This window comes from Dasypus novemcinctus, chromosome 12, assembly GCF_030445035.2.
Source record: "Dasypus novemcinctus isolate mDasNov1 chromosome 12, mDasNov1.1.hap2, whole genome shotgun sequence".
Classification (NCBI taxonomy): Eukaryota; Metazoa; Chordata; class Mammalia; order Cingulata; family Dasypodidae; genus Dasypus; species Dasypus novemcinctus.
In genome coordinates, this window is record NC_080684.1 from 89,011,594 (window position 1) to 89,038,640 (window position 27,047).

At 48.0% G+C, this 27,047-nt stretch overlaps 1 protein-coding gene across 2 annotated transcripts in view; it reads left to right on the top strand.

Annotated features, from left to right (window-relative positions):
• CHST11 (carbohydrate sulfotransferase 11) overlaps positions 1–27,047 on the top strand; it is a 277,222-nt gene that overhangs the window by 127,852 nt on the left and 122,323 nt on the right. For both annotated transcript variants that reach the window (XM_058308660.2, XM_004446788.5), the window contains exon 2: positions 13,750–13,835. In XM_058308660.2, coding sequence (XP_058164643.1) covers positions 13,750–13,835 — 86 coding nt within the window. The remainder of the gene's footprint in view (positions 1–13,749; positions 13,836–27,047) is intronic.

The following is a 27,047-nucleotide window of genomic DNA, read 5'->3' on the forward strand; positions in this document are numbered from 1 at the left end:
AGACAGACCACTGGCCCTCACCTACTCTTGTATCTATAATAAAACCATTTGCAAACACCTTATTGTTTGACAGATTTTTAATTTGGCTGCACAACTAGACCCTGCCTGGCCGACTTGCAAGGAATCTTAATACCTAAACACAGCACACTGGGGGGCCACGCCTTCCTGCGTCAACAGCGCCCCAGGAATTTCGGGCACGATTTTCTTTACTTTCTGGAGATGGGATTTTTGTCTCTCCATTTTTTCAAAAGGCTTTTTTTTTTTTTAAAGAAAAAAGCTTCAAAATTCTAAACCCATCTCTGGGGAAAGCTACTGCAGTAGGTTGGGTCCTTTCTTTCCCCTACTTGGGTTCCTTCAGATCCCACTTTGTGTTTTCAGAGGGGCTATCTCGTGATAGTCTTGAATTCACAAGAGGGGAAAGAGGAGGACGGGGATGGGGTGGGAGGGAGACAGGGAGGTGGGGGGCGGGTGTGTTTAATGGGATGCAGCTGCAAGAGCCTTTCCCTGTGCTGGCGTTTCAAGAAGAGCAACATTTGAAGTGCGGCCCAGCTTCCCCCAGAACATGTGTGACTGTCTCCGCCGCCAGCCCGGGCCGCCCCCTCCACACCCCCACTTTTGGATCTTTCCCAGCACCTCCTTTTATCTCCCTCACCCCTACAACACTTCTTGATTGTGGGAACTTAAGTTGGGTGGTTTATAGCCCTGAAATATGCACAAATTAAATGCACTCCTTGTGCTTATTTTTTTTTCAGGACTCTTGGGGGGAGGGCGTCCACATCCATAGCTGCCGATTATTTTTTGGTTTTCTTGGGGAAATTTCCAATTCTTTGTCTAGACCTGTCCTGGTGTTCAGTAGCATCTTTAGCACTTAAAGTTATTTGGATATAACATTATATCAAAGTCATCATTTTTAAGTGGAAAAAAAAAAAAATACAACATGAAAGAAAGTGTAAAAGCCACATTAACAACTGTTTTCATTCCTGTATGTTGGCTTTTATATTAACGCAGCTGAGATCCTAATCTTTGTAATATTTTGAATTCCACTTCTTTAACTTAAACCCCTTTTCCATGTTTTCACATTATTCCTTGTAATAAAAGTATCACTTTTTGACTAGTTAATATACTGTGACTTATTAACAATGTACCTAAATGAACCATGATTTATGAAATTACTCCTCAAATCTTGACCATCTTAGAAGGTTTCTAATTTTTGGCCATTAGAAGGGAAATGCAGTAATAAACAGCTTTGTGTGTAACTCTTTTAGCTGCTGTTGCATTTCTCCCTTGGTGTAATTTCCCAAGGAGGGAATTGCCGGATTTGAAGGGTGTAAACACCTTGCTGGCTCCATGACGTAGAGCATATGGGGATACTTTAAAGATCCGTGCTCTTTCTATTAGCATTAGCCTCTTACGCCAGAAAAGTATCAGTCGAAAATAATATACATGAACAATTTAAGAAATAATTCCTATCTTTAAGTCATCCAGACACATGGAATGGAAAATCTGGGTTTGCATAGACGGCGGCTGCCTCGGGAGGCGCCGACTCTACAGGACTGAGGGCGTCTTTTGTCGTGGGAGAAAATCTCTTTCTGTCTCTTGCTCCTGGAGAGAGGGTGCGTGCACCGGCTGTTGAACGGCCCTGCTGCCCGCCTGCAGAGCCTCACGCCCATCCTGAGCAGAGCCCAAATGGGTAGACCTCTGCTGTAAATCACCAGCTCCTTCTGTCCACTCAATGTGTATTCCCTCTCCGACTCACAAAATACTTTCGTGTCCACTGCTTAATGTATATATTTATTGTTTCCATATGGTGAGCTTTGGGTTGGAATATGAGAGGATTTTGAGGTGTTCTTTCGGGGGATGATTAGAATGAGAACGTAGGGGACTACAGGAATGGTAGCTAATTATACATAGTTAGCACTTACCTCTAAGCACTCGTCGTGGACTGATTTAATCCTCACAATACCCCTACCAGATAGGCAGAATTATTGTCCCCATTTTACAGGGGCAACTGAGGCCAAGAGATGGGTTCCGTGTCAAGGGTGCACGTGAAGCACAGTCTTATTAGCCAGTACCCCTTACTGCCTTCTAGGACAAAGGTAGAGAAAAGGGAAAGAAAGCAGAGGCCTGGGCAGGACTTCGGCTTTGCCCAGGTGGCTTTGAGAGAGGTGAAGCGTGGGTGACAATTTCCTGGGCTTTTTGAAGAGGTTCTATGGCTGGGAAGGAAAGCACCGGTGCAAGAGGCCTGTCTGAAGTGGGATCGCCGGGCACAGTGTGACCATATTAGTGTGAACTTACTCCCTGCAAGAGCTGAACAGGCTCCTGTACTCAGGAGGGAGTCGGGGGAGAAATCCCCCCTGGCATGTGTTCGGAGCTTATAGCCCAGCGGCTTGAGTAGCTTAAATAAAGATCCCCTAGGACGGATTATCCCCTTGCAAGCGCCTCTGTTACTCTGTATCTTTGAAGCCATTGGGGAACCCCGGAGGCAGACATCAATGTCTCTAAGTCCTATAATCAGGCTTGGAGCGCCAGACACGGAGAAAAAATGTATTTTGGCAAATATCTGAATCACTGCAAAATAAATTAATATGCGTTCCAGGAAAACTGCAGGGAAGAGTATAAAAATTCTCTAGCAGGCAAGTAAGGGTAAATGGAAATGAAGTGTACAATACCAGTAATTACTCATTTAAGGTGTGTAAAATGTAATTAATATCATCTGTACTGCCAGTGCTGTTCTCATGTTTTATTTAAGGGAACATAAAACATAATTTATAAGGGCTTCCCTAGGTTAACTGCCAATTTTAATTCCTTGAACTGTGGTTTTTCCACAGGGTCTTAAGTTTCTCAAAAATAAAATTCTCCTACCAGGACAGAGTTTGTCAGGAGTAGAATTTGTGCTGCTGGGATGGGGTGGGTTGGGGTGGGGGCTGGTTCTCCTTCAGCCCAGACACTCAGGCTCCCCACACCTCAGACGAGCCCAAAGGTGGCAATTCCTGTTAATTCTCCTCTCTCAATGTGAGTTTTTAATGTCATTTATGTCACTGAGTATGATAGGAGGCTTCTTTAAAAAAAATTAAAGTTACAAATCCAGGAACCTGGCAAGTTAAGATTTTTGCTTGCATATATTCTATTTTAAAATTTCTATTTCTAAAATATAACTTTCTACTTATAGTTTTACCTATTCTCTTGTTAAATCTAGTGATTTTTATTAGCCATGTTTAGGGAGCTTTTTAACAAACTTAACCTTCTTTTAACATTTTAAATTACATTTACAATTTAATATATTTATTGAATCCTTTCTGAGTGCTTCAGTTGCTTAAGTAACGAACAGACTTCTCCAAGTACTTGAATAGTTCATATAAACCTAATACTGCCATCTTATAAATATGGTACATTTTAAGTTTCTCAAAGATTCCAGTAATGTATGTAAATTTAGAAGATTTTGACTTAAAGCCCCAAGTCAAATCAATCATTCAATTGAATCTTACCAGATAGCTCGCCAACTTGAATAGGTCAAAATTTTGAAAATATTATGAGTTTTATTCTCTTAAACATTTCTTTACTATGTTATTTAAAACTTTTTTATTGAGCTATAATTTACCTGGCCTAACGCTCACTTGTTTTAATACAGTTCAATGGATTTTTATGTATTTAAAGAGTTGTACAACCATCACCACAATCTAACTGTAGAACATTTCCATCATTCTAAAAAGAACCCTGGTGTCTATTTGCTGTCACTCCCCGTTTCCACACCTAGCCTTCCCACTTTCTACTTTCTGTCTCCAGACATTTGTTTTGGACATTTTCTGTACTTAATTTGAAGTCATCCTGGGTTTTAAGGAAACAATCTTATTATCCCAAACAATTTTGGGATGATCGTCTCAAGCCATTTGTGGATTTCCGCCTTGGTGGCCCGGTGTTTCTTCCAGAGCAGACCCCGGGGTTGCCGAGCTCTCTGTCCCCTCTCCACCCCCACCCCACCCCAGTTGGGTCCCCTGGCAGCCCGTGACCCAGACCCAAATCTCACCCGACTTAATTCAAATAGCTCTCTCTAGAAGACCAACCCCCCAGGTGGCTTCGTTTCATTTCCCCGTCTGTCGGTCTCACAGCTCTAAGACACGGGTGAGTGAGAGCGGCCAGGGGTCCCTCCAAGCCCACGGTGCTGAGGCTGTGATCCTGCGAGGGACCCCTGCATCCTCAGGGGCCCACCCGCTCACCCAGCAGCAGCCCCTGGGTCCCGCCTCAGGGTTCACCTTCCATGCCGCAAGACCCTTACAAAGCAAAACCCCAGGCATATGATTCCCTGCCTTGAACTCATATTTAAGAGCTGCGTTTGACTACAGAATCCAATCCCTGCCTTCCCAGTCTGGCCCCAAAGCCTTTTTGCAATGAGGCGAGGTATAAATAAAGAAGGTATGACTACTCCAGCCCCAGCCGGCCGCCCTTCGCACCTTGGCTCCAGACGAGCCGTGGCAGCTCATTTCCCATGACAGCCCATACCCAGGCCCTGAACCCGCCGGCCCTGCGGAAACTGGGTTCTCCCTCCCCTCTTCTCTAGATGGCCCTGCCCGTGCTCCGTTCCTGCACGCGCCTGGCTGGTCTAGTGTCGTCAGGCTTTTTGAGATACGGATGCCCTGGGATGCTCGTGAAACATGCCGCTTCCCAGGCTCCTCTCCAGGAGCAGCTGGTTCAGGGCGTGCTGGGAAGGGACTGGGTTGAATCAGGTGTTTCGAAGACATCCATCGGGAAAGTTTAGAAGACATTGGACTAGGGGAAACTTTCAAAAAGGGGCCGGTTTCCTTTCTTTGGAGAAAGAACTCAAATTCACCGATTGAGTCATTCATTGAGGGCCTGAATCTGGACACTGTTTTTCGCACTGAGGATGTGGTGGTGGACAAGACAGTCCCTGCTCTCCTGGGGTTCATAGTCTCGTGGTAGTGATCGACAGTGACCAATATGCATTTAAAATAAATGTCAGGAGATGTGAAGTGTCTTAAGAAGAATAAAGCAAAGTGGGGGAGGGACAGAGAAAGAGAAGAGAGGCCACGTTACATAGTGTGGTTGGGGAAGTCCTCTTGGAGGAGCTGATAATGTGGTCAGACGCCGGAGCGAAGAAGAGAGCAACCGTATTGGTATTGGGAAAGCGGGAACAGCAAGTGCAAAGGCCCTGAGGTTTAGCTTTTGTTTGAGGGGCAGTCAGATGGCCAGCAGAGCTGGAGGAGGGGAGGGAAGGTGGGCCCTTGGAGGGTATGGAAACAACTTTGGGTTTTGTTCTCAGTGTAGTGGGAGGTCTTCGAGCTGGGGAGATTATGTGATCTGATTTACACTTTTAGAAGATTTATTCTGGCCTCTGGTAGATAGTAGAGTAGGGAGACCAGGGTGGCAGCAGGAGACCAGTTAAGCGGCTTCTGTCACAGGCCAGCCGAGAGGTGATGGTGGCTGTTCGCTGGGTGATTAGGGTGGAGACGTGCTGATGAGCTGGGTGGAGCAGGTGAGGGAAAGAGAAGCAAGGGTGCCCCCTGGGCTTTTGGTGTCCACACCTGGGTGCATGGTGGGCGCTTCCAGTGTGATGAACATTGGGGAGGAACATTTTAGGGGTGATGGTCATGAATTCTCCTTATCAATGTTTAATGTGTTCAGTTCAGAACCAACCTCGAATTGAACCTAGACTAACAATCTTATTCGACTCTTTCAAGAGTCTAAGTCAGGGGTTAGACACTAGCGATTGAATGAGTCGTGACCAGGCTTAAGAAAGAAAAGATCTCCATTCCTCACATGTAGTAATGACAAGTACTGTTTGCTTTGGTTTTATATTCATTTATGTGTAAACTGCATATCAAAGCAGGAAGGGATGAGGACAGGGGTCAGTGTAGACCCTTGCTCTAGCTGCAGCTACTACCTCTAACGAGCTCTGTGACCTTGGTCAAATCATTCACTTTCTTGGGTGACCATTTCTGCACCTGGAAAATGGGGCTGGAGACAAGGTGGGTTCGACTGAATCAGGGTTGCTCTGCTTTAGAATGCCTGGTACCCCACTCCCCTGGCCACCCCTGTCCTTCTCCCTTACTCCCTTAGTGGGTAGACTGTATACCCTACTGGCCAGGAGGATAATTTTTGAGCTTTGCATCCTGCCATTTCTCCTGCTAAGGCAGAACCCTTTCTGAGGCTGCTTTCCCCCCTTCTCGTGGTGTGTGTGAAAACTGTTGGATGGACAGAAGCTCTTCTGGGCCGTATTGCCCCTAATTCCACACTAACCTGGCAGGGTGACAGGGTTGCATGTGGGGAGGGACCTCGTGCTTTCTGGAAGTGGGCACAGCCTCTCCCAGGCACATGTCAGCTAATGGTTCAGAAACCTCTGAAAGAGGGAGTGGGTTGATTGAAGAGGTTTGGATAGACAGGGGCCTTATTCAAAGTGATTTTCTTAGTTTGGTGACAGAACTAGGGGTAATATCTGCTCCTGTTACTTTTTCCTCCTTCACTTTTAAAACATTTATTTATTTTTCATTGTGGCAAAATACATAGCACATAAAACTTGCCATTTTAACCATTTTTAACAAGTGAGGGGCAGTAATTACATTCATAATGTTGTGAAATCATCACCACTATTTCCAAAAATTTTCATCAGCCCAAACCCATTAAGTAATAACTCTCCAGCCCTCCCTCCCCTTAGTCCCTGGTAACCTCTAATCTATGTTCCTTCTCTATGAATTTGCTTATTCTAGATATTTTGTATAAGTGAAATCATAAAGTATTTGTCCTTTTGTATCTAGCTTGTTTACTCAACATGATGCCTTCAAGGTTCATCCACATTGTAACAGATGTCAGACTTCTGAATGAACTCTTTGGCTGAATAATATTCCATTGTGTAGATACACCACATTTTCTTTATCCATTCATCTCTGATGGACACTGGGGTTGAGTCACCCTTTGGCTATTGTGAATGATGCTGCTATAAACATCGGTGTACATCTGTTCAAGTAATCTGTTTGTGTCCTGTTGCCAGTTCTTTGGGGATATACCTATGAGTGGGGTTCCTGGTTCATATGGTAGTTCTAAGTTGAACCTTCTGAGCAACCACTAAACTATCAGTCCCATCATTTTCACATGGATGGTTTTTGAGTACCTCTCATGCTATTTTAAAATGCTGTTTAAAAGAAAAAGAAGAAAAAATGCTGTTTTACGTTTTCATTTAATTCTAATTAATCTGCCAGTTTAATTTGTTAAAGACAGTTTCCTGGGAAGTGGATTTGGCTTAACCAATAGGGCATCCACCTACCATATGGGAGGTCCAGAGTTCAAACCCAGGACCTTCTGACCCATGTGGTGAGCTGGCCCACGTGCAGTGCCAATGCGTGCAGTGCCGTGCCACGCAGGGCTGTCCCCTGCATAGGGAAGCCCCACGTGCAAGGAGTACACCCTGTAAGGAGAGCTGCCCAGTGCAAAAGAAAGTGCAGCCTGCCCAGGAGTGGCGCTGCACACACGGAGAGCTGATGCAGCAAAATGACGCAACAACAAAAAAAAGACATAGATCCCTGGTGCCACTGACAAGAATACAAGCGGGCACAGAAGAACACAGAGCGAATGGACAGAGAGCAGACAACCGGGGGGGGGGGGGGGGCAGGGAAGGGGAGAGAAATAAATGTTAAAATCTAAAAAAAAAAAGGACAGTTTCCTTGTCTTTAAAACGGGGGTAATGCCACTTATTATTGAGATGTAAGTGTAACTAGATTAGGAAGTTGACCTAAGATTCCACAGATAGTTAGTGGTGAAACCGGGACTTGATCAGTTTAATTGACCTTCACTCCTGACCCTTCCCATGCTCCAAAGGGCACTGATGAATGACCATTATGTCCTGGTTTGTCTGGGACTTGTCTGGCTTTAGCATTGAAAGTCCTGTGGTCTGGGAATCTCAGTCCTGGGCATACCAGAAGGGCTGGTCACCCTGGTTTCAGCGCAGTGATCGTTGGGCCAGGGGGTGGGGGAAGGGGGACTGTGACTTCCTGTCCTTCCAGGACAGGCTGTGTATGGGCCACGCAGAGTTGCCCACGGCTACGGGAATGGCTCCCCTGAGGTTGCTGGGTATCGCTCGCCCTTCCTCTAACTCCGTGAGATTGAATCAGACATTGTCCTGTCAACATCTTCTTGACTGGTGGACTGGATCACACAACCCTGGACACCACCATGAACGTGTGCATTTGGGAAACAGACATCTCTGTAATTGCATCACTCTGTGCTCTCAGAGCACATGATGAATCATGCCCAGGATGTTAGCAAATCAGGAGATCGGGAAAGTATCCAAAGTCTGCTGAGTTTGAGAATTATGGTGGTTGTTTTGCCAGTGGTAGGGGTGGAGATCCATTTGAACTTGGGTGGTTTGGTACCAAAGTGCTTCCATTTGAATGTTCAGGGAAGAAAGAGCGCTGGTTTTTGCCATAGGAGCTATAAGTATAACGGCGAACTGGCCAAGAGCACTATTTCTGGAAATGGATAGATTTGGGTTTGTATTTGCAACTTGCCCCCTGCCATTTATTTGTTGGCTCTGTGACCTTGGGAAAGTTATTTAACTTCTCTGGGCTTCTGTTTCCTCAACTGTAAAATGAGAATAAATGACATAATAATTGTTATTGCTATTATGATTACTATTGCTACTATTATATCTAACTTCAAGGGTTCTTGTGAAGATTAAATGAAGCAACGTGAGGAAAGGGCTTAGCCTTGTCCCAGCACCTGATACATTCTCAGTGAGTGGCGGTTCTCGAGATGATGGTTCTTGACGGATGTTGCCGCATCTCACAAGACCTGAGTTCCGGCCCTGACTCTCCTGTTAGTGATAATGGGGACCTTGGGCACATGCTTAAACTCTTGGAGTTTCTTCTGCAAATCGAGGGGGCTGGAGTGTAATTCCTCAGAATTCTAAATGTCTTTGGGGATTGGGTGTAGCTCAGTGGTCGAGCCCCTGATTCCCACAGATGAGGTCCTGGGTTCTATCCCAATATCTCCTAAAAAAAAAGTCTTTGGTTTTATGAAATGCATCCAAGGCCATTTGCAGCCCACGGTCCCACCTCATTTCCATTTTACATGTTCAGACCTGAGTTCACCATCCAGCAGTGGCAGGGCCGGGGAAGCGGCTCAGAGGATGAGGAGGGCTCCTTCCTTTTTGGTGAGCCGGCTTTCCCCTCCCTGCACCTGGTTAACTGATGTCTTAAAGAAAGTGTTTGGAAGGAGGGGAGTGGGGCGTCCATTTAAAAACAATGTGCTCTTCGTGATGAGTGGTTTACTGGTATTTTTGCTTCGTTTAGGTATCATGCAGGATCCAGAACTGTTCGTGGGTCCAAGAAATGACACTGTAAATCGGGTCAATTAGGTTCTTCTCACAGCATGGCCTCTAATTTCATTGATTTAGTTTGGAAAGGCAGAAACAAATGTAGCTGAATCAACCTCATGATGCTGGGTGCTTAGCGGGAGGCCCCGGTTACAGGGCCTCAGGGATTCCTTTCTTGGGGCTTTTGCTCACCAGACCTTTCCTTTGGAAAGGGAAAAAAATAACAGTTGCCCGATGCTACTGCCTGTTTCCTTTATACATAGGAGGCAACAACTTGATGCTCTTAAACCAAGTGTTAAGTCCTGCTTCGTTCATAAACCCCTTTGGAGTGCCAAGCACTGGAGAAACTACGTGAACAAGACAGCGAGAATCTCCCCCTCCCAGCGGCCGTGCCTGGGGAAGTGCCCAGTGTGTCCTTGGCGCTCCATCCAAATTTGTTGAGTGAATGACTGAGTATAATAACTATTAATTAAAAGTTTGGCATCATCTCATTTTGGGGAATCTTAAAGCCCTGCTTTACATGTTGGGTCATCTGTCCTAGATGTCTAGAAGAGGCCAGGCAGCTGGTTCCCAGGCCAAGAGGCAACGATGATGATGATGTGTGGTTGACGTGACCCTTGAGCATGGGCCCAGTGTGGCTATTGAGAGCATGGAATCTGTCTCTGACCAGTCATGAGAGCTGGGCCAGGTTACCTTCCATCCTGTGGCTCAGTATTCTGTCCAGTAAAGTGGGGATGGTGGCCATACCAGCCTAGAGGACAGTTTGCTCCCTAAACCTCAGCTGCTGCCGTCTGTGCACTGGGTACTCAACCTTTCCCAACGCTTTGTCTAAGATGCACATGAGATACGTGCACTCACACCTCCGTGCGGGTGATACCGGCCCTTCCGTTGTCATCCAGGCGCACAGTGTCACTGTTGTCACTTGAGTATGAATAGTCCAAGAGTCAGATGTGGCCCCTAGAAATCAAAGGCCCCAGTATTCTAAACCTAAAGTGAAACAGTAGGGCTCAGCTTCTAGGGACATCTCTGTACCCTCCTCTGACACTGGTACGGGAGATGTTCCAGAGTTCTCACTTTAAATGTTCTAGTACCTTTGCAGGAAAATGGAGCCAGCTTGCATGGGAATTACTTATTCTGTAATCCGCTTTTCAAGAGTTAGAGGGTATGATGAGTATGATTTGGGAAGGAGTCTTATTAAAATGCAGATTTCTGGGCCTCAAGCCAACCCGCCTTGCTCCTGTCTGATTCAGCAGGTCTGGGCTGGAGCTGGAGTATATGACCCCAAATCTGCCTTTGAACAAGCAGTCTGATGAAAGTGAGTGGACTCCCACTGAGAAACGCCACTTTGTAGAGCATGGTGTGGATGACTTTACCTCTCATATCTCTTATTCAGCACATTTGTGGGTCTCTTCATTTATTTACTTACTATCTTTTTTTTTAAAACATACGTAGATCACACAAAATGTTCCATTAAAAAATATAAGAGGTTCCCATATACCCCCACTCCTCCCTGTGGGTCCCTTTTGAGACAGCTGATGGCACTGGTGGGCCTGACAGGTTGAGTCTCAGCTTGGTGACGCTCCACCTTGACCGGGTTCCTGAAGTTACCTGAGGCTTAGAGAGGTTATCTCTGCAACGTGGGTGGCTCCTCCTCTGCAGTGAGGATCGCACTTCATGAAGTGGCTGACACCCACTGAGCCTTCCAGAAATGGTGGGCTTGTGACCGTTCCCATAAAAAGCACACAAGGCCCCTTGCTTCTGTGGCCTGGGGTGTCAAGGCTGGTTTACGTGGCGCCCCATGGAGTCGCGGGCGGGGCTGGAGGAGGCGCGGAGGCCGACGGCCTTGGGCAAAGGGCCCCGGTTGCAGACCCCACATGGTCAAAGCATTTTAAAGACCTCGAGTTAGAAAAATAAACCAATTAAATAATATTACCCCCTGTAAAAGCAGGCTTTTAATGGATTCCATGGTAGGGTTTTCACCGTGGCTGTCCCGCACCCTCGGCCTTGCTGAGCCTGTCTGCCGCCATGGGGAGAATTTAATCTTGCATGGCGCGAGCATAATTTTACAAGTTTTATGGCTGTTTTCTCTCCACCGAAGTGTTGCGATGTCATTGTGCATGCACCGAGGGCAACTTGTGTGTGTTTAACAGTTTACCTCGTTTTTGGTGGAAATGAAAAATGAAGTAATAAATTAAAGGAAAACACATTGTGGATTTTTTTCCCTCTTCTTGGGACAACTGTAGAAGAACAAAGACCCAGTGTTTTTCCATCCAGGCTAATCAAACCCTAAAGGCTTTTATTTATTGACACTGCCTGCAGATCTCCCCTCCCCAGGGACCGCTGCAGGGCATGGAGGGGGTGAAAGAAGCTTGTACTGCTGACCTCAGGAACACCTGAAGCAGGTCTCCGGGGCAGGGGTCAGCAAACCATGGTCCTGGGGTCTGAACCCGACCCACCACCTAAGAAGGGTTTTTACATAATTATACGGCTGGGGAAAAAAAATCAAAGAAGAATAATGTTTCCTGACATGTGAAAATCATATGGAATCCAAATTTCAGTGTTGATAAAGGAAGCTTTATTGGACCACGGCCACCACCACTCATGTCTACACTGCCTGTGGCTGCTTTGGCACAATAGTGGCAGAGTTGAGTAGTTTCGATAGAGACCACAGGGCACAAAGCCTAAGTATTTTCTATCTGGGCCTTTATAGAAAAAGTTTGCTGATCTCTGCTCTAGGAAGGGGAAGGGGGAGGGGAGGGAAATCATGGCTTCGCATTTCCTGGAATTGATGATTAATTTCCCGGTGCCTCAAATGGACAAGTTAAAGGACAATTCACAGACTCACGTGGACACCTGCCAGGAAGAATCGGCTACCTGAGGAGGCCCTTTTCCTTGGTTTTCTGGCCTCAGGTTGGCTCCCAGGAGAGGGCCCTGGTTTGGTTCCCAGTAGTGCCAGCCCTCCCAGCCTTTGTGACCTTGGGCTGTCTGTCCTAGACGTCAGAGTTCTGCTTGAGGTCTGGTAACTTCTTTTCAGCTCCCTTGATGGCTGGGAAATACAGAAGTCCCTACCTTCCCTTCTGGTGGGGAAGGTGCAGAGGCAATGATTTTTGCCCTGTATTGTGATGTGCAAATCTAAGTTTACAATTTAGGAGAGTTTTGAGAAATGTCTAATAAACACTGAGCACTTTCCAGGCACCATTTTAACATTCAGGATATAGTAACTCATTTAATCCTCACAGCCAGCCCAGGGATTTAGGTACTGTCCTCATCCCTGTTGCATAGATGCAGAAACTGAGGCCTAGAGAGGTTAGGCAACGTGCCCAAGACCACAGAGCTGGTATGTGGCAGAGTCAGGATTCAATTCTAATTTGCTCCAGGGAGTATGCTCTGTCCACCTGTACATTCTGCTGCCGCCAGAGGGTTGAGTGGAGAGTGGGTGAGCTGTTTAGGCATATGGAAGAATCTGCGTTTCCTTGGTCCACCCAGGCTGCTACCTTGTCATTCCATTAGAAAATTGTCTCAATTTGGGAAGGAAGCACCCTCCCTCCTTCCCTCCTTTTCTCCTTTCCGTCCCTCTCTCCTTCCAACAAATGCTTAGCAGACTGGTGACTCTGGGCCAAGTACTTTATGAAGGCTGGGTGGACTAGGGGTACTTGGTGAAAAAGAAAAACCGAAAAAGAAATAATCCATTTCCTTTGAAAAACAGTCCTCCACGCTGTTAGATTTTGGGGGAGTTCACTTAATCCACCCCTTTTGTTCATCGTAACTGCCCTCCCTGTCTGTCTAGAACCGCCTTGTCCTTTCTGCCTCAAGGTAATATTTAAATTAAAAATACCAATTTATCTAAGAGGCTTGGGGGACATCTCCCCAGGTCCCTCCAGGTCCCAGCAGCTGAGTGCAGCTGAATGCCATTGAGTTTCCCGCCGGGGAGGAGCACTGCCGGGGATGGCCCTGCATCATTCTCAGGAGATGGAACCCGGAATAGGAAGTCCTCATCGATTGTCTAGGGAGAAGGCTGTGGGATTTAAAAGTCTGTCTCCCAGCCTGGGGCTCGGTAGCATTCTGTCTCTAGGAACAGCCTTTTTGTAAATAGCCTCATGTCAATGAATTTAGGATGTCTGTCTGGTTTTCCGAAACCCTTGCTGGGAAGGATTTTTTGCCTCATTATTTTATTACTATTATTTTTACCATTTTGTTGTTGTTCTTGCATCCTTCTGGGTGTGGAGATGCCTGAAGCTTGGGGAAGACAGAATGGCAGTGATACAGAAGTTGAAACTGGGAACAACAGCCGAAATCTTTCTTTGCTACAAGCCGAGAGCTCTGTTTCTTCCCTGCCTGCCAGTTCCTTTCCCCCTCTCTGTACCTTTTCCTTTGTCGGACAACAGCCCTTGGTTGCTCCTTTCTGATGAGCCTTCACTTTCTCTCCTCAGTCATGCGGAGGAATCCGTTCGGCGTGGACATCTGCTGCCGGAAGGGGTCCCGGAGTCCCCTGCAGGAGCTCTACAACCCAACCCAGGTAAGCCTGGGGACTTAATGCTTTTGTGACTCCATCATCACACGTCAATTTTTTTTTTTAACAGAAAAACTCAAAAAACCTTTTTCTTTGGGAGAACATCCTTCCATTGCCTGGCATTTTACCTTTGGCAGTTGCTTTCTTGATCACCCTTTCTCCACATAATATCTTTGACATTCTAGTGAGGGGTGTTGAGGATTGGAGAAATCCCTAGGGTTAGTGCTAGAATAAGCTTGCAGTCCTGCCCAAGTGCTGCACCCATTGGATGCCCACACGCACAGGTCCTGCCGTGGGACTCTGAAACTGAAGAGCTGGTGGGCTGTGCGGTCACCCGGTGGCACCACTGAGGAAGGATTGCCCATGGCAAACTTGCCACCCGGCCTCCACATCCAGTTACTACAGCCCACCGACGTCCCACGAGCCTTACCGCGCTGTGCCATTTTGGCAAGACTCCCTTGCATGCAGGGACTTTGTGCTAAGTGACTGTCACCGTAAATCTGACTCATTAGTTTAACAAGGCAGCAGACATGGCCCCTGCGCCGTTGGTTATGGGAAGAGCTACTCTGTGCAAATTATGATCCAGCCAAGGGAAAGGGTCCTTCTTGGAAAGGCAGGGACTCAGTTAGGAGGGCTGGTCGCCATGGCGATGGACTCTGGTATATTTCCTTCTTGATGCAGAGGCTCCAGGGCTGGTCCTTTTGTGGGAACATTAATTAGCACTTGATGCCGAGAGCTGGTGAGGGGAAAACTGACAACAACAGCCAAACTTTGACAGCTGTTGAGAAAGTTAAAAAGAACATGTGTTGTTTGGCTAGAGTCCTAGGGCTTTATTTTGTATCCAATTCTTAATTTCGTATTACCGGGAACCCAAGTGATGGGGGAAGAAGGCAGTACTAGGGCATCGAAGATGCTGAATTCCCTGAAGTCTTAGAAAGGGATGAACCTGAAAACTTTCTGATTCCACATGTTTCTAATCTCTCACCTACACTTATAGACTCCTGAGTTTGTACATGGGTGACTTAACCAGATTCATTCATTCTCCTTCCACCCCTATCTCTTTGAGCTGTAGGTGTGACTAGGTCAGATTAGCCAGGTACTTGCAAACTCAGCCTTGCCTGAAGCTTCCTTTGCTGGGTTCTGTGATGACTCAGCAGGGAATTGGGTGTTTGGGTTTTATGTGGTGCCCCAACCTCCTGACTATTACAGGTGAGTGTCCTAGCCTGTCCACGCACCCTGTCCTCACGGGGAGACAGAATCGGGCTTTGACAAAGGCTATGTCAGCTGTGTTGAAAGCAACACATGCTACTCAGATGCAAACCATTTCCCTCTTTTTGTTGACATCTTCTGTTCTCAGATCCTTTTTTCCCTGCAAAACAAAACTGCTGAAGTGCTACTACTTCCCCGAGGAGATTTTATGGGCAACATATGGTGTCCTGGGAAGAGCCGATTCTGACGTAGGCGCCCCGCTGGATGGGAAGCCGTGGGCTGTGCGGGACCCACCCGGCCCTGCATCATCAGGCCCTCAGGCGGGGCTGCGCCTGCAGTAGGTGCCCGCGTGCCCCCAGTGATTTGTGACTGAATGAATGAAAGTCCTGTTCAGGTTCCCAGTTTACTTCTAACTGTTTGTGTGACCTTGGCTCCTTGATGGGTCCTCTTTGGCTGTCTGAAAAAAATCTCTCTGGAATGTTGGGAGGGTGAAATGATTCTGCTGTGTCAGAGGTTATATAACTATGATTCGTCATTATTATGGCCTCGAGGGTGGCATCAATACCTGAAGCCTGAATTGTGTCCCCCGCAAAAGACACCTTGAAATCCTAACCTCTGGCCCAATGAATATGACATTATTTGGAAATCGGATCTTCAAAGATGGGATTGGTTAAAATGATTCCAAACCACATTAGGGTCAGCCCTAATCCAGAGTGACCGGTGTCCTGTCAAGAAGGTGAGAGGCAATGGTGACAGACACAGGGGAGAAGGCCAGGTGGAGGTGGGGGCTGCACAAGCCACGGCCACCAAGGGCAGCCTGCCGCCACCAGGGCCCAGGAGACACGCGGACCAGGGAGCTTGGCTCTGCCGACACCTTGATGTCAGACTCCTGGTGTCCAGACCCGTGAGACAACAGGGCTCTGTTGTTTGAAGCCACCTTTGTGGTGCTTTGTTAGAGCAGCCTTAGCAAGCCAAGGCCGCCTGGCTTCATCACTTACTAGCTCAGTGACCCTGGGCGAGGGACCTAGCCTTTCTGAGACCGCCTTCCCCGCACTGATGGCATGGGAAACGGTGCCTGCCTACCGTGCAGGGCCGCATGAGGTGACGTGCCTTGCTCAGGGCCTCCTGTGGAGCTTAATGCATGGATTCATTCATTCACTCGTTTATTTCTTCATCCGTTATCACCGAGTGGCACCCAAAGGCACACAGGACATACGTGGCTCGCCTTCAATGACTTGGTACTCTTGCTGTCCCAGCGCTGACACGAATGAGTTGCCTGGCGAGGTGCACCCTGCCTGGTCCTTTTGTAAGCCAAAGAAGGGGTCCCTCTCCCGGGCAGAGGACATCACTGCCTGGCGGGGGGTACGGAGTGCTGTCTGGGGAGAGGCTCATTTAGCAGTAGCCTGGGAGAGAGGTCGGGCTGGAGAAACAGCCCTGGGCACTGGCCTTGAGGTGAGTCATCGTCCTTAGTCAGGACTGTCTTGGGCAAGTTGCCCCATTGAACCGGCAACCGGGAAAATGACCCTGTTTCCTCGGGATGTTGTCTTGGGATGTTTTTTTCTTAGGCGTGTTTCCTTTACAAGCTGCAGTTATGTTCTATTCCCACGCAAGGTCAGTGAGTGGCGCTTTTTGGAGAAACTTGGTGAGCATTTGGGCTGTTGTGGGCTGGGGTGTTAGGGCGAGAGAAGGAAACAGGAAAGGGTTCCTGTTGAGCTGGGGTTAGGTTTTATGTCCACAAGACACGTATAAAGTTTGCACCCAATTGAGCTCGGTTGCAGTCTCAGATTTCCCCATCATCCAAGCCGTTGAGGCTGCGGAGCCCAGAACGATCTTATCACAGGGGCAGATGACAAACCCAAACTGCTCCCGGAGATGGCATTTCCCTTTTCTATGCTGACTGGTTATTTGTGTTTGATATATGATGGCGAAAACAGGAACCGTTTATTTTAAGATGATAAGAAGCCAACATTATGGCAAGAAGGCACTGGCTTAATGACCGCGTTCCGGTTCTGTATGCCAGGTGCGATGTGGCTGCTTCTGAGCAGCTCATCTAATCCTTGTAAGAAACCTGGAGCTAGATATTACACTCCAGTTTTATGTATGTGGGACCTGAGGCCAAGGACACAGTTTTGTTCAAGGTCACACAGCTAGTAAGCAGCAAAGTAAGGATTCCAACCTAGGACAAACTACAAATCCTGGTTTCCTTAACTCGACGCTGTACTCACTGTTACTGGGAGAGTTTTCTTGGCAAGAAGTACTCCAGCACCCTTCCGGAAAAAAAAAAAAAAGAATTGGAAGCAGATTTTCATTGGGCAAAGGCTTAAAAGCCTCTCCAGAAAATTGGCTGTAATCTGATTTTAGTGTCCCAGGGTTTTCTTATTTTAGTGCCCTGTAAACCTCTAACTATGAGAAAAACAATTGGCTAAAAAAAGGTGGTCACTGGTATTCTTAGAAAAACTGCCCTCTGATGTCTTATCATTTTCCTGGTTTTCTGCTGTCTCCCTGGCCCCAAAATAAAACGTAATTGCCAATCAGATTAGCTGGCGCCAAGTGCCAACTGCATATTTGTGGGCGGCGTACTTCTGCGGGCTGCCCTGGCTTGGCTTAGACTCGCAAGGCAGAGCTGTGCTGTCAGCCATTAATAGGGCATAATTGCCCCTAAATGCCGGCGAGGGTGAGACAGCTTGTCCTTCTGCCTCGCCCACCTCCTGGGTCCTCTCGTAGGTTCCCTGAAATCTGCACAGCATCCTTCTTGTGGTTCAGCCCTGCCCTGCCTGTTCTTTCTTTAGCTTTCACCCTTACTCTGTGATTACCATGTTCCAAAAAGAGGGACACAGAGCCCAGGGGCTGCCTGTGAATTGCTAAGAGCTCAGTCTTAGAACCTCACACAGGGTGCTCCTGATCAGGTTGTCCACGGACTTTCCTTGGGGTCTTTGGGGACTCTAGAGAAACAGAACGAATGGAGATAGATAAAAAGAGATTTATTATAAGGAATTGGCTCATGCAATTTGGGGGGGTAGGGGGAATGGCTGGCAAGCCCAGATTCTGCAGGGCACGCCAAGGTTGGAAGTTCCGTTAGAGTGATATTGAAGTCTTGAGTACAGATTCCTTAGGCTGGAACAGAAGGAAGTGGAGGTGTAGTCTTGAGGCAGACTTCCTTCCGTTCTTTGCTTTTATTTTATTATTTTTTTATTTTATTTTTTATTTTACTTATTTTATTTTTAAGATTTATTTATTTCTCCTGCCCCCTCGTTGTTTGCATTTGCTCTGTTTGTTGTATGCTGGTTCTTTGCATTTAAAGCCTCCAATTGATTGGAGGCCAACACACATGACAGAGGGTCGTCTCCTTTACTTAAAGTCAGCTTGCTTATAAGTGCTGATCCTACCTCCATAATATCGCTACAGAAACAGCCAGGCCAGTATTTGACCAAACCACCAGGCACTATAACCTAGCCGCATTGACAAATGAAAGTAAAAACATGGGAACGATAAATGGTCAAGGGATCTAGTGGTATTTTGGGTGAACTGATTGAAAAAAAAAAAAAAAACTCGAATAAGAAAGGGAAAAAGGCTCCAGGGTTGCGGAGGCTGGCACAGTTTCTGCAGCCACTACTGAGACCCCCACGGTCACTATTGAGATCTGTTATTTGATGATTCCTTTTTGTTTCATGCACTAAAGTAAATTTATTTCTCTGTCTGGTAGGCTTCAGGGAGCAGACTGGATAGGAGGAGGGAGAGAAGGAGATAAGGAAGTGACCCCAATTTCAGATAAGTTAACCGAGGTTCAAAAGGGATGAGAAATTTGCCACTCTCATACATTTCCTAAATGGTAGGGCTGGGCCTCTCCAGCCCAGCTACATTGCAGGGCCACCAGAACCTGTCACTTTCTCTGTAATTCTCAGGTGGAAAACTGCTTACTTGCAATTCTCTTCCCATGACTCAAGCTGAGGCCCAGCATGTGCTCTGGATCAATTATAAAATTCCCCAAAGCAGGAGCTTATGGAATGGTGTGCAAGGCACTGAGGTTGTCCAATAGGCAACTGCAGACTTATTTTTTTGCTTACCGAGCCTGATATTTTGCCTAGTCAAGCGAATACTTTTATCTCCTGGCTGGTGCACCAAGACTTCTGCTGCAGGATAGCACACTTTGGTGAAATTTGGAAGCTGGCATCATAGATTCAGTTGGATGTTTTAGACTGATAAAAACTCATAATAGCCCAATAAGGAAAAGCAAAAACTCTCCTGGCCCCAATTTAAATAGATTTCTAGCATTGTCTGCCCAAATTTGTCTCTTCTACAGCCATTTATAGAATAGATGGAGGGAAAAGACATGTGGAAGAGAGGCACATAGGTAGTAAGACGTGTGCTGTTTAATAGAGCCTTTTGCAGAATTCTGTGAGAATCAGGAGCAAGTAAGTGAGTGACCCTTTTGAGAAGCAAAGCACAATGGGAGGTTTTAAAGAGAAGGTGGAAGGGAGCAAATGTAGCTCATGCTTTTGAGTATCTGCGTCCTACATATGAGGTCCCGGGTTTGATTCCTGGTACCTCCTAAAAACAGACCAACATGAAAAAACCAGCTTTCATTGGGGAGCGTATGTAGCTCAGCAGCTTAGTGCCTTCTTCCCATGTATGAGATCTTGGGTTCACTTCCCAGTACCTCCTAAAAAAATAAAGAAGTGGTACGTGGGCCAAGCCTTTCAAGGTACAGTAGATTTCATCCGACAGAGATGAGGGAACAGCATTCCTGAGGGAAGGAACGGCAGGAGCGAGGTCACAGGTGGTCGGCTCATGGCACCTTCAGAGAACCAGGAGTGGTTTGTGGCTGGAGTGAGTGAGAGTGTTTGAGCTGTTTGGAGGGGAAGCAGGAAAGGCAGGTGGGCACAGGTGGATGAGGTCTTGTCCGCTGTCCAGGAAGGTTCATCCACTGGCAGGGTTGGTGGCCCCAAGGGACCTCCAGGAGATGGTGTGGGTGATGCCGTGTGCACCAGCAGGCGCTGTGAGCATCTGGCTTCTGCTCCTGGCTCAGCTGCCTGTGAGCTGCACAGCTGCTCCGAGGCAGGAAGCCGCCCTTCTGGGATTTGGTGTCCTCATCTATAAAATGAAGGTGTTGGGCTGGACCAGTGGTTCCCCACCCTGGCCGCACATCAGGTCACTCAGGGAGCTTTTAAAAAATGGCCGGTGTCCAGCCTTACCCTCCGAGAGTCTGATTTTGTTGCCCTGGATAGGGCTGGGGCTTTGGTGTTTTCCAAAGTTCCCCAGGTTTATTTTCCTGGGCAGCCAGAGTGAAGAGGCTCTGGATCGAAGGGTCTTTAAGAGCCTCTCAAGTTTGAAGAAAGATTGATCCTTTGATTCTAACATCACCCGTTAAATGAAAAGCATCTCTGAGCGTATGCACTGAGGCCATTCACAGTAAAATAACCCATCTTTCAATATGCAGGCCCCTGTCTTAGTTTCCTAGAACTGCTGTAACAACCTGGGTGGCTGAGAAGAATGGAAATTTCATTGTCTCGCAGTTGTGGAGCTCAGAAGTCTGAGGTGAAGGTGTTGGCGTGGCCATGCTTCCTTGGAATTCTCCCGGCTTCTGGGGATGGCTTGGGCAGTCCATGGCCATCGTCTCTCTCTTCCTGTTCCTGTAAGGACATCAGTCAAATGGCCTAATCTTAACTAGGAACATCTTCAAAGACCCTGTTTCCAAATTGGGTCATATGCACAGGGATGGGGTTAGGGCATCGAACGTATCTCTTTGGGGAGCTCAGTTCAATCCGTAGCAGCCCCCGTGCCGAGGCTTTGCAGTTAGCGGCGTCCCCTAGGACCTGGCACCCTGAGTGGTGGAGACCCAGCCAGCCTAAGTGGACAAGATCCAGGAAGCGAGCCCCAGGGTACAGCAGCCCCCAGGAAAAGCACTGGGGGAGCCCTGTGAAAGGGACACTTGAGCCGCCCCCCTCCTGATCCCACGGGAAGGAAAACAGCCTTGTTCTGCGGCAGCCATCAGGTGGGCGGCCCTGAAGGATCAGCTACCATCCTTACAAATAGAGGAGAAAAAGGACTCTCTGCCTTTTGAATGGCTGTTCGGGAAGATTGATGCTGAATGGAAGGCAAGAGAGAGCAGGCATTGTACCGTCCCCAACTCTGGTCAATTAATCCCTTCATTACCAACCACCTGGTAAATGACAAGTCTATCTAATTATCTTGCTTTGACCCAACAGCTGTCTACCAGCCAGAGAGGGATTAATTGATTTAGTTGTAGACTGGCTCCTTATGCAAAGATATTACTTACTGTCAGCCTAGCAGAACGGCAGCTGGCTGGCAAAGATGAAATATGACATTAACCTGATCTTACACACAGCACTTGGGAGAATGCTTCATTATTCATTGCAGATTACAATAGAGGAGCAAGGACGATTGCAAAAACCAGGGACAGTGGGTTGCCTCTTTGACTGTGGCCAGTGGCTCCATTATTCTTGAACCAGGGAAGCTGCCCTGGTCTTATTTCCAATCAAGCCACGGCAGATGGGAATCTGGAGTCAGGCACAATTTGGGGTAGAGGAGAGGAATGGATACTTTAGGGAATCGGGGATCCCAGCCCAGCTGGGGTACCTAAGTCAGTTACTTAACCTCCTCAAGTCATGGTTCTCTCATCTGTAAAATGAACGCATGCTACAAGTTTTGCAGGTTTTAGAGGATTCAGAATCACATACATGAAAACTACCTAGGATTGTGTCAAGGTCAGAGTTGATGCGAACCCGTAGGCATTGGTGATCCAGGTTGAATTAGGTCACCTGGTACCTCTGAAGAGTCTGGTCCTTGCTGGGTGTGCTGCAGGCTCCGACAGTTTGCAGATGCACATTTGGAATTTTGTTTTATAATAGTAAGATAGATGATTTCCTTGTGTCTGGAAGGAAGTAGCGATTCCTGGTGAGCACTTCCTAACCATTTTGATTTATGTTACATGTCTGGCAGACTCTGTTGATTCGTACGCTTGACACTGATTCATTAGGCCGTGAGTGGCTGTGTGTGTGTGTATGTGTGTATCTTGGAAAATGGGCAGATACAGCTTTAAAATTTACAAGTCTCCTTGTGTTTGTGTTTGTCATAGCCCTAACACCTAGGTAAGTGCCTCAGTAACAGTTGGTAAACTAGACCTTGTCTCTGGCCAGTTTTAATGTCATCCCATTGGTCTCATCGTGGGAACCACGTGTAAATCAGGCCTTTATTGTTGGCGGTTGTTTGGTTTCAGGAACCTTAATTTGACCCAATGAAATCAAAACTAGATAGGAAACTCTGTGCTCTAATGGTTTTGTGTGTGTGTGTGTGTGTCAGTCCGTATGAATATAATCTGGTATATTTCAACTGGAGAAGGGCACTTGAGTGACAGAATGACGCTGGCAATTTCCAAATGGCAACACAGCTGTAAAATCTGCCATTTGCGGAAAGTTCTTTCCTGAATTACCCCCAATTACAAGAGGCCTCTACATAATTTGATTTTTCTGTAAATTGCCCAACTCCAGTAGTTTCTCAGCCAATTGAATTTTAACCTTGTCGGGATGGAAAGGGCTGAAACAAAGCCCTGGCTTGTTAGGAGAAACGGGAAGTGGAGGCACGTGCCCTTCCTTCCCGTGTCTGCCTATGGGTCTGGGGGGGACAGGTTTCCAGCCTGTCTCTCCCACTAATTGCCATGGGATCTGGGGCACACTGCTGAACCTTTTCGAGACCTCGTTTGTAAAATAAGAGCAAAATACCAATGGTTCAAGTATTTAGGATAAAAGTAGGAAACATACAGAAAGCTCCAGGCATGTAGCAAGCTGCTCCATCAGTGCTATATTTTTATTAGCTGAGATGAAACCTCCTCCAGGAAGCTTTCTCTGATTTCTTCCCCCTCCAAGCCTAGGTTAAATGTCCTTCTAAATATTGTTGCCCTCTAGAAATATAAGGAGTCATGTGTGTAATTTAAAATTTTCTAATAGCCACATTTAAAAAATTAAAAAGAAACTGGTAGGATTACTTATTTATGTTTTTCTTATATTTTTAACTTAAAAAATTATTGTGGTAACATATGCATAACAGAAAATTTGCCATTTTAACCATTTTTTTAAAAAGATTTATTTATTTTATTTTATCCCCACCCCCCCAGTTGTCTGTTCTCTGTGTCTATTTGCTGTGTGTTCTTCTTTGTCCGCTTCTGTTGTTGTCAGCGGCACGGGAATCTGTGTTTCTTTTTGTTGCATCATCTTGTGTCAGCTCTCCGTGTGTGCTGCGCCATTCCTGGGCAGGCTGCACTTTCTTTCACACTGGGCGGCTCTTCTTACGGGGCACACTCCTTGCACGTGGGGCTCCCCTACACGGGGACACCCCTTCATGGCAGGGCATTCCTTGCACGCATCAGCACTGCGCGTGGACCAGCTCCACATGGGTCAAGGAGGCCTGGGGTTTGAACCGTGGACCTCCCATGTGGTAGACGGACGCCCTAACCACTGGGCCAAGTCCACTTCCCCATTTTAACCGTTTTTAAGTGTACAATCTGGTGACAATAGTTACACTGATAATATTTTGCTACCATCACCACCATCCATTACCAAAACTTTTCATCACTCCAAGTAGATACTCTGTATCCATTAAGCAGTAACTCCCCCCTCTCTGCTCCAGGTAACCTCCGGTCTAATTTCTGTTTCTAGGAATTTGCTTGTTCATGATGTTGCATATAAGTGGAATCCTTTTGTGTCTGGCTTCTTTCACTCAACCTGAGTTTTCAAGGTTCATCCATGCTGTAGCACATATCAGCACTTCATTCCTTTCTGTGGCTGAATAAGATTGTCTGAATGCGTCGCATTTTACTTATCCATTCCTCTGTTGATGGACCTTGGGTTGCTTCTATCTTTTGGAGATCGTGAGTAATGCTCTTGTGAACACTGGTTGAACAAGTTATCTGTTTGAGTCTGAAAAACTCATGAAAATAATTTTAAGAATTAAGTAAATTATTGATTGGAAATTAGTTTAGCTCATTTAAGCATTTTATTTAACTCAATATACCCAGGATAATATTGTTTCAACATGTAATCATAAAAATGAAGATAATTTATGTTCTTGTTTTCATCCTAGTTCTTCGAGATCTGATGTATTTTCCTCTTCTAGCTCCTCGCTAAGTGGACTGGCCCTATCCGAAGTGCTCAGTACCTCCACATGGCTGGTATCGGCCATACGGACGGTGTGGGGCTCGTCAGTGCCTCTGCCCCTCATGCCCATACACCCCCCTCCTTCCTGACACTCAGCCCATGTGTTTGGAAGATTTGACGAGGCTCGAGCCCCTTGAGGCCAGGGGCTGTGTCTGACTCATCTTGGGGGGCCCAGAATGCTACTCCAGGGCGGCCGCAGCTGCGGGGCTCCGTAGATGAACTGAGCCAAGCGCCCTTTCCCCAGCAGCCCCCCGCATCCCACGTGCACATCTTCATGGGGCCACCAGGGCTTCCCTGCCCGCGCGCGGAGGCAGCCAGCCTCCACCTCGTTGGTGAGGTCCCTTCCCCTGCAGACGGCGTCACACCCTGGGCAGACGTGTGGTGTGTCCCCTAAAGCTCCCTTCCTGATGTTAGAGCGCACGCCTTGAGGATCGGATGTGTGTGTCCGTCATTTCCGTCTCAACTTTGACGTTAGGAGGTTCCTTCTTAGACTAGCAGGCACGGGTGTGTGGACGTTGGAGGGAGCTAAGGGAGGCGCCTGGCTGCTTGAAGCAACCAAAGAAAGCACTCACTGAACTGGAGACGGAATGGGGAGGCCGCGCCCTCGTCCTTAGCCCTCTCTCGGCTTGTTGCTTTCTTCCTTTCTCTCCTCCTCCTTCCCTCCTTTTTCCGTAGTGCGTGGCACAGGCGGGCCCTCAGGAAGTATGTGCTGAATGACATGGAGGTGAAATTCTTCACCGTCTTTCCCCTCTTGGGTGCTGAGCGCCCAGCACTCACTCTGCTGGATGCTGGGGCTTCAAGGTAGCGAAGTCCTTGCTCTCTTGTCAATTAGTTCGTTCTCCAGTTAGATTCGGGCCACTCTGTTGGTCACTGTAGAACAGCATCCTACTCGAGTTCAGTACGGGATACTCGCGGAGTGTAGACATGGACCATTAACCTGGAGCAGGCGCGTGTGTGCGTGCGCGCGTCCGTGTGTGTGCGTGCGCGCGTCCGTGCCGAGCCTTCGTCATCCTGAGTGGGTGCCAGCCGAGGGTCCCAAGGAGCCCTGGCGCACGGGAACGACTGGCTACGCCCTCCCTCGCACATTAAAAATCAGCCAAGGGAGGAAGCCCTGACGGTCGAGGTTGCAGCCGTGGCGCGCCGGGGCGGGCGTTCGCCATCCAGGTTGGTGATCCCCCAGCCCCTCTGCTCGGGACAGGCGGGCCGAGGATGGGGAGAGCCAAGTCCCCCTGCAGCTTCTGCCTTCTGGAAAGGCCGCCGCCTGCAGCCTCTCCAGGGGATCTTGTGCTGTTCCACTTACCGCCCCAGAGGCCCTGGGCTAGCCTTGCCCTGAGCCTCGGTGGGCCTCGGCGGCCCTGGCAGGACGCCGGCAGCCCTAGACCGGCCGCTGGTGTGACGCCCGGGCAGACGCCCGGTGCCGCCGCAGTGGCCTGCTGCAACCTTTCCTTCCCTTCGTCTTAAATCCCCTCCAGACGGGCTTCAAGCCTCCGAGTGCCTAAAGCACAGTGGCTGGCAGTCATGCTGCATACTGGGGCATCCCTCTGGCCATCTGTTCCTTCTCGGCCTGTTCTCTGCAGATCCAAGGGTATAAGGGGCGTCCGGCCAATGCAGGCTCTGGCTCTTGAGAGCTAGATCAGCTCAGTGGGGCTGGAATCCGGGCCTCACATCCCCTCCCAATGTTTGGGGAAAGGAGTGTCTGAGGCCCCCGCATAGAGGTCAGGGCACGGGCTCTGGGGCCAGGCCGCCTGGGCTGGGATCTCAGTGCTGCCGCCTACTGGCCGTGTGACTCGCCTCTGTCTTTCTTTGTGCCTCAGTTTCCTCACCTGTAAAATGAGGATACTAATAGCTCCTACTTCACAGTTCTTGTGAGGATGCAGTGAGTCACAACACGTGAAGTCTTAGAAAGGGGCCAGGCATGAGGGCTGCATAAGTGTTGGCTGCTGCTGCTGTTTAGGCACAAAAGGCAGGAGGATCAGATGGTCCCTGGGGACCAATGGGCAAGTTGAGACCAAGATCACTTGGAAGGCAGAGCTCCCCAGAGCCGGATAATCTCCCTCCTGTTAAAAGGAAGCTCCACCTTTTAGAGCAGGGGTTCTCAGCCTTGGCTGCACTCAGAATCAAAAGAGGAGATTTTAAAAATCTCAGTGCCTAGTCACCTCAAGCTGACTGCACCAGAATTTCTGCAGCATCAATATTTTTTAAAGATTTCTGGGTGGTTCCAGCGTGCTGCCAACTCTGAGAAGCACCGCTCTAGGCCTTTGCTCCTCAACAACAGGTCCACAGTCAGCAGGATTGCCAACCCGGACAACTTGTCAGAAATGCAGGACTTTTGCCCCTACCCCAGACCAGCTGAATGGGAATCTGTGTTTTAACAGGGCCTCCAGGTGATCTGTGCAGGCGTAAGCTAGAGAAGGCTCCTTCCAGAGCAGCCCGCTCCCCAGGCTCCTAGAAGCAGTCCAGGTCCCTTCGGTAGGTAACAGGAGTGTAGCAGATTCTGCAGCGATTGCGGAGCCAGGAGAAGGAGAAGGGCTCCTTACCTCTCCCAGAGTGTGGCATGCTTCTGCTTTCTGAAGCTTTGGAAAATAAAAGCTGCGTTTAGGTAACTGTGGAGTGCTCATCCCAGGCAGGGAGCTGGGCCCATGGAAATAGACGGCCAGCAGCCCACCGGGCCCCTGGGTGCCTCAGATGCATTAAATATCCACAATTGCCTCAACTCGGGGAGAAAAGAAATGTGCCATAGAACCGGCATCCTGGGAGCAAAAGTCACTGCGGTGCCTCCCAAAGGCCACCCTGGACTTCCTGGAAGCCGGTCCCTGCCTGAAAGGGATTTGTGGGGTTA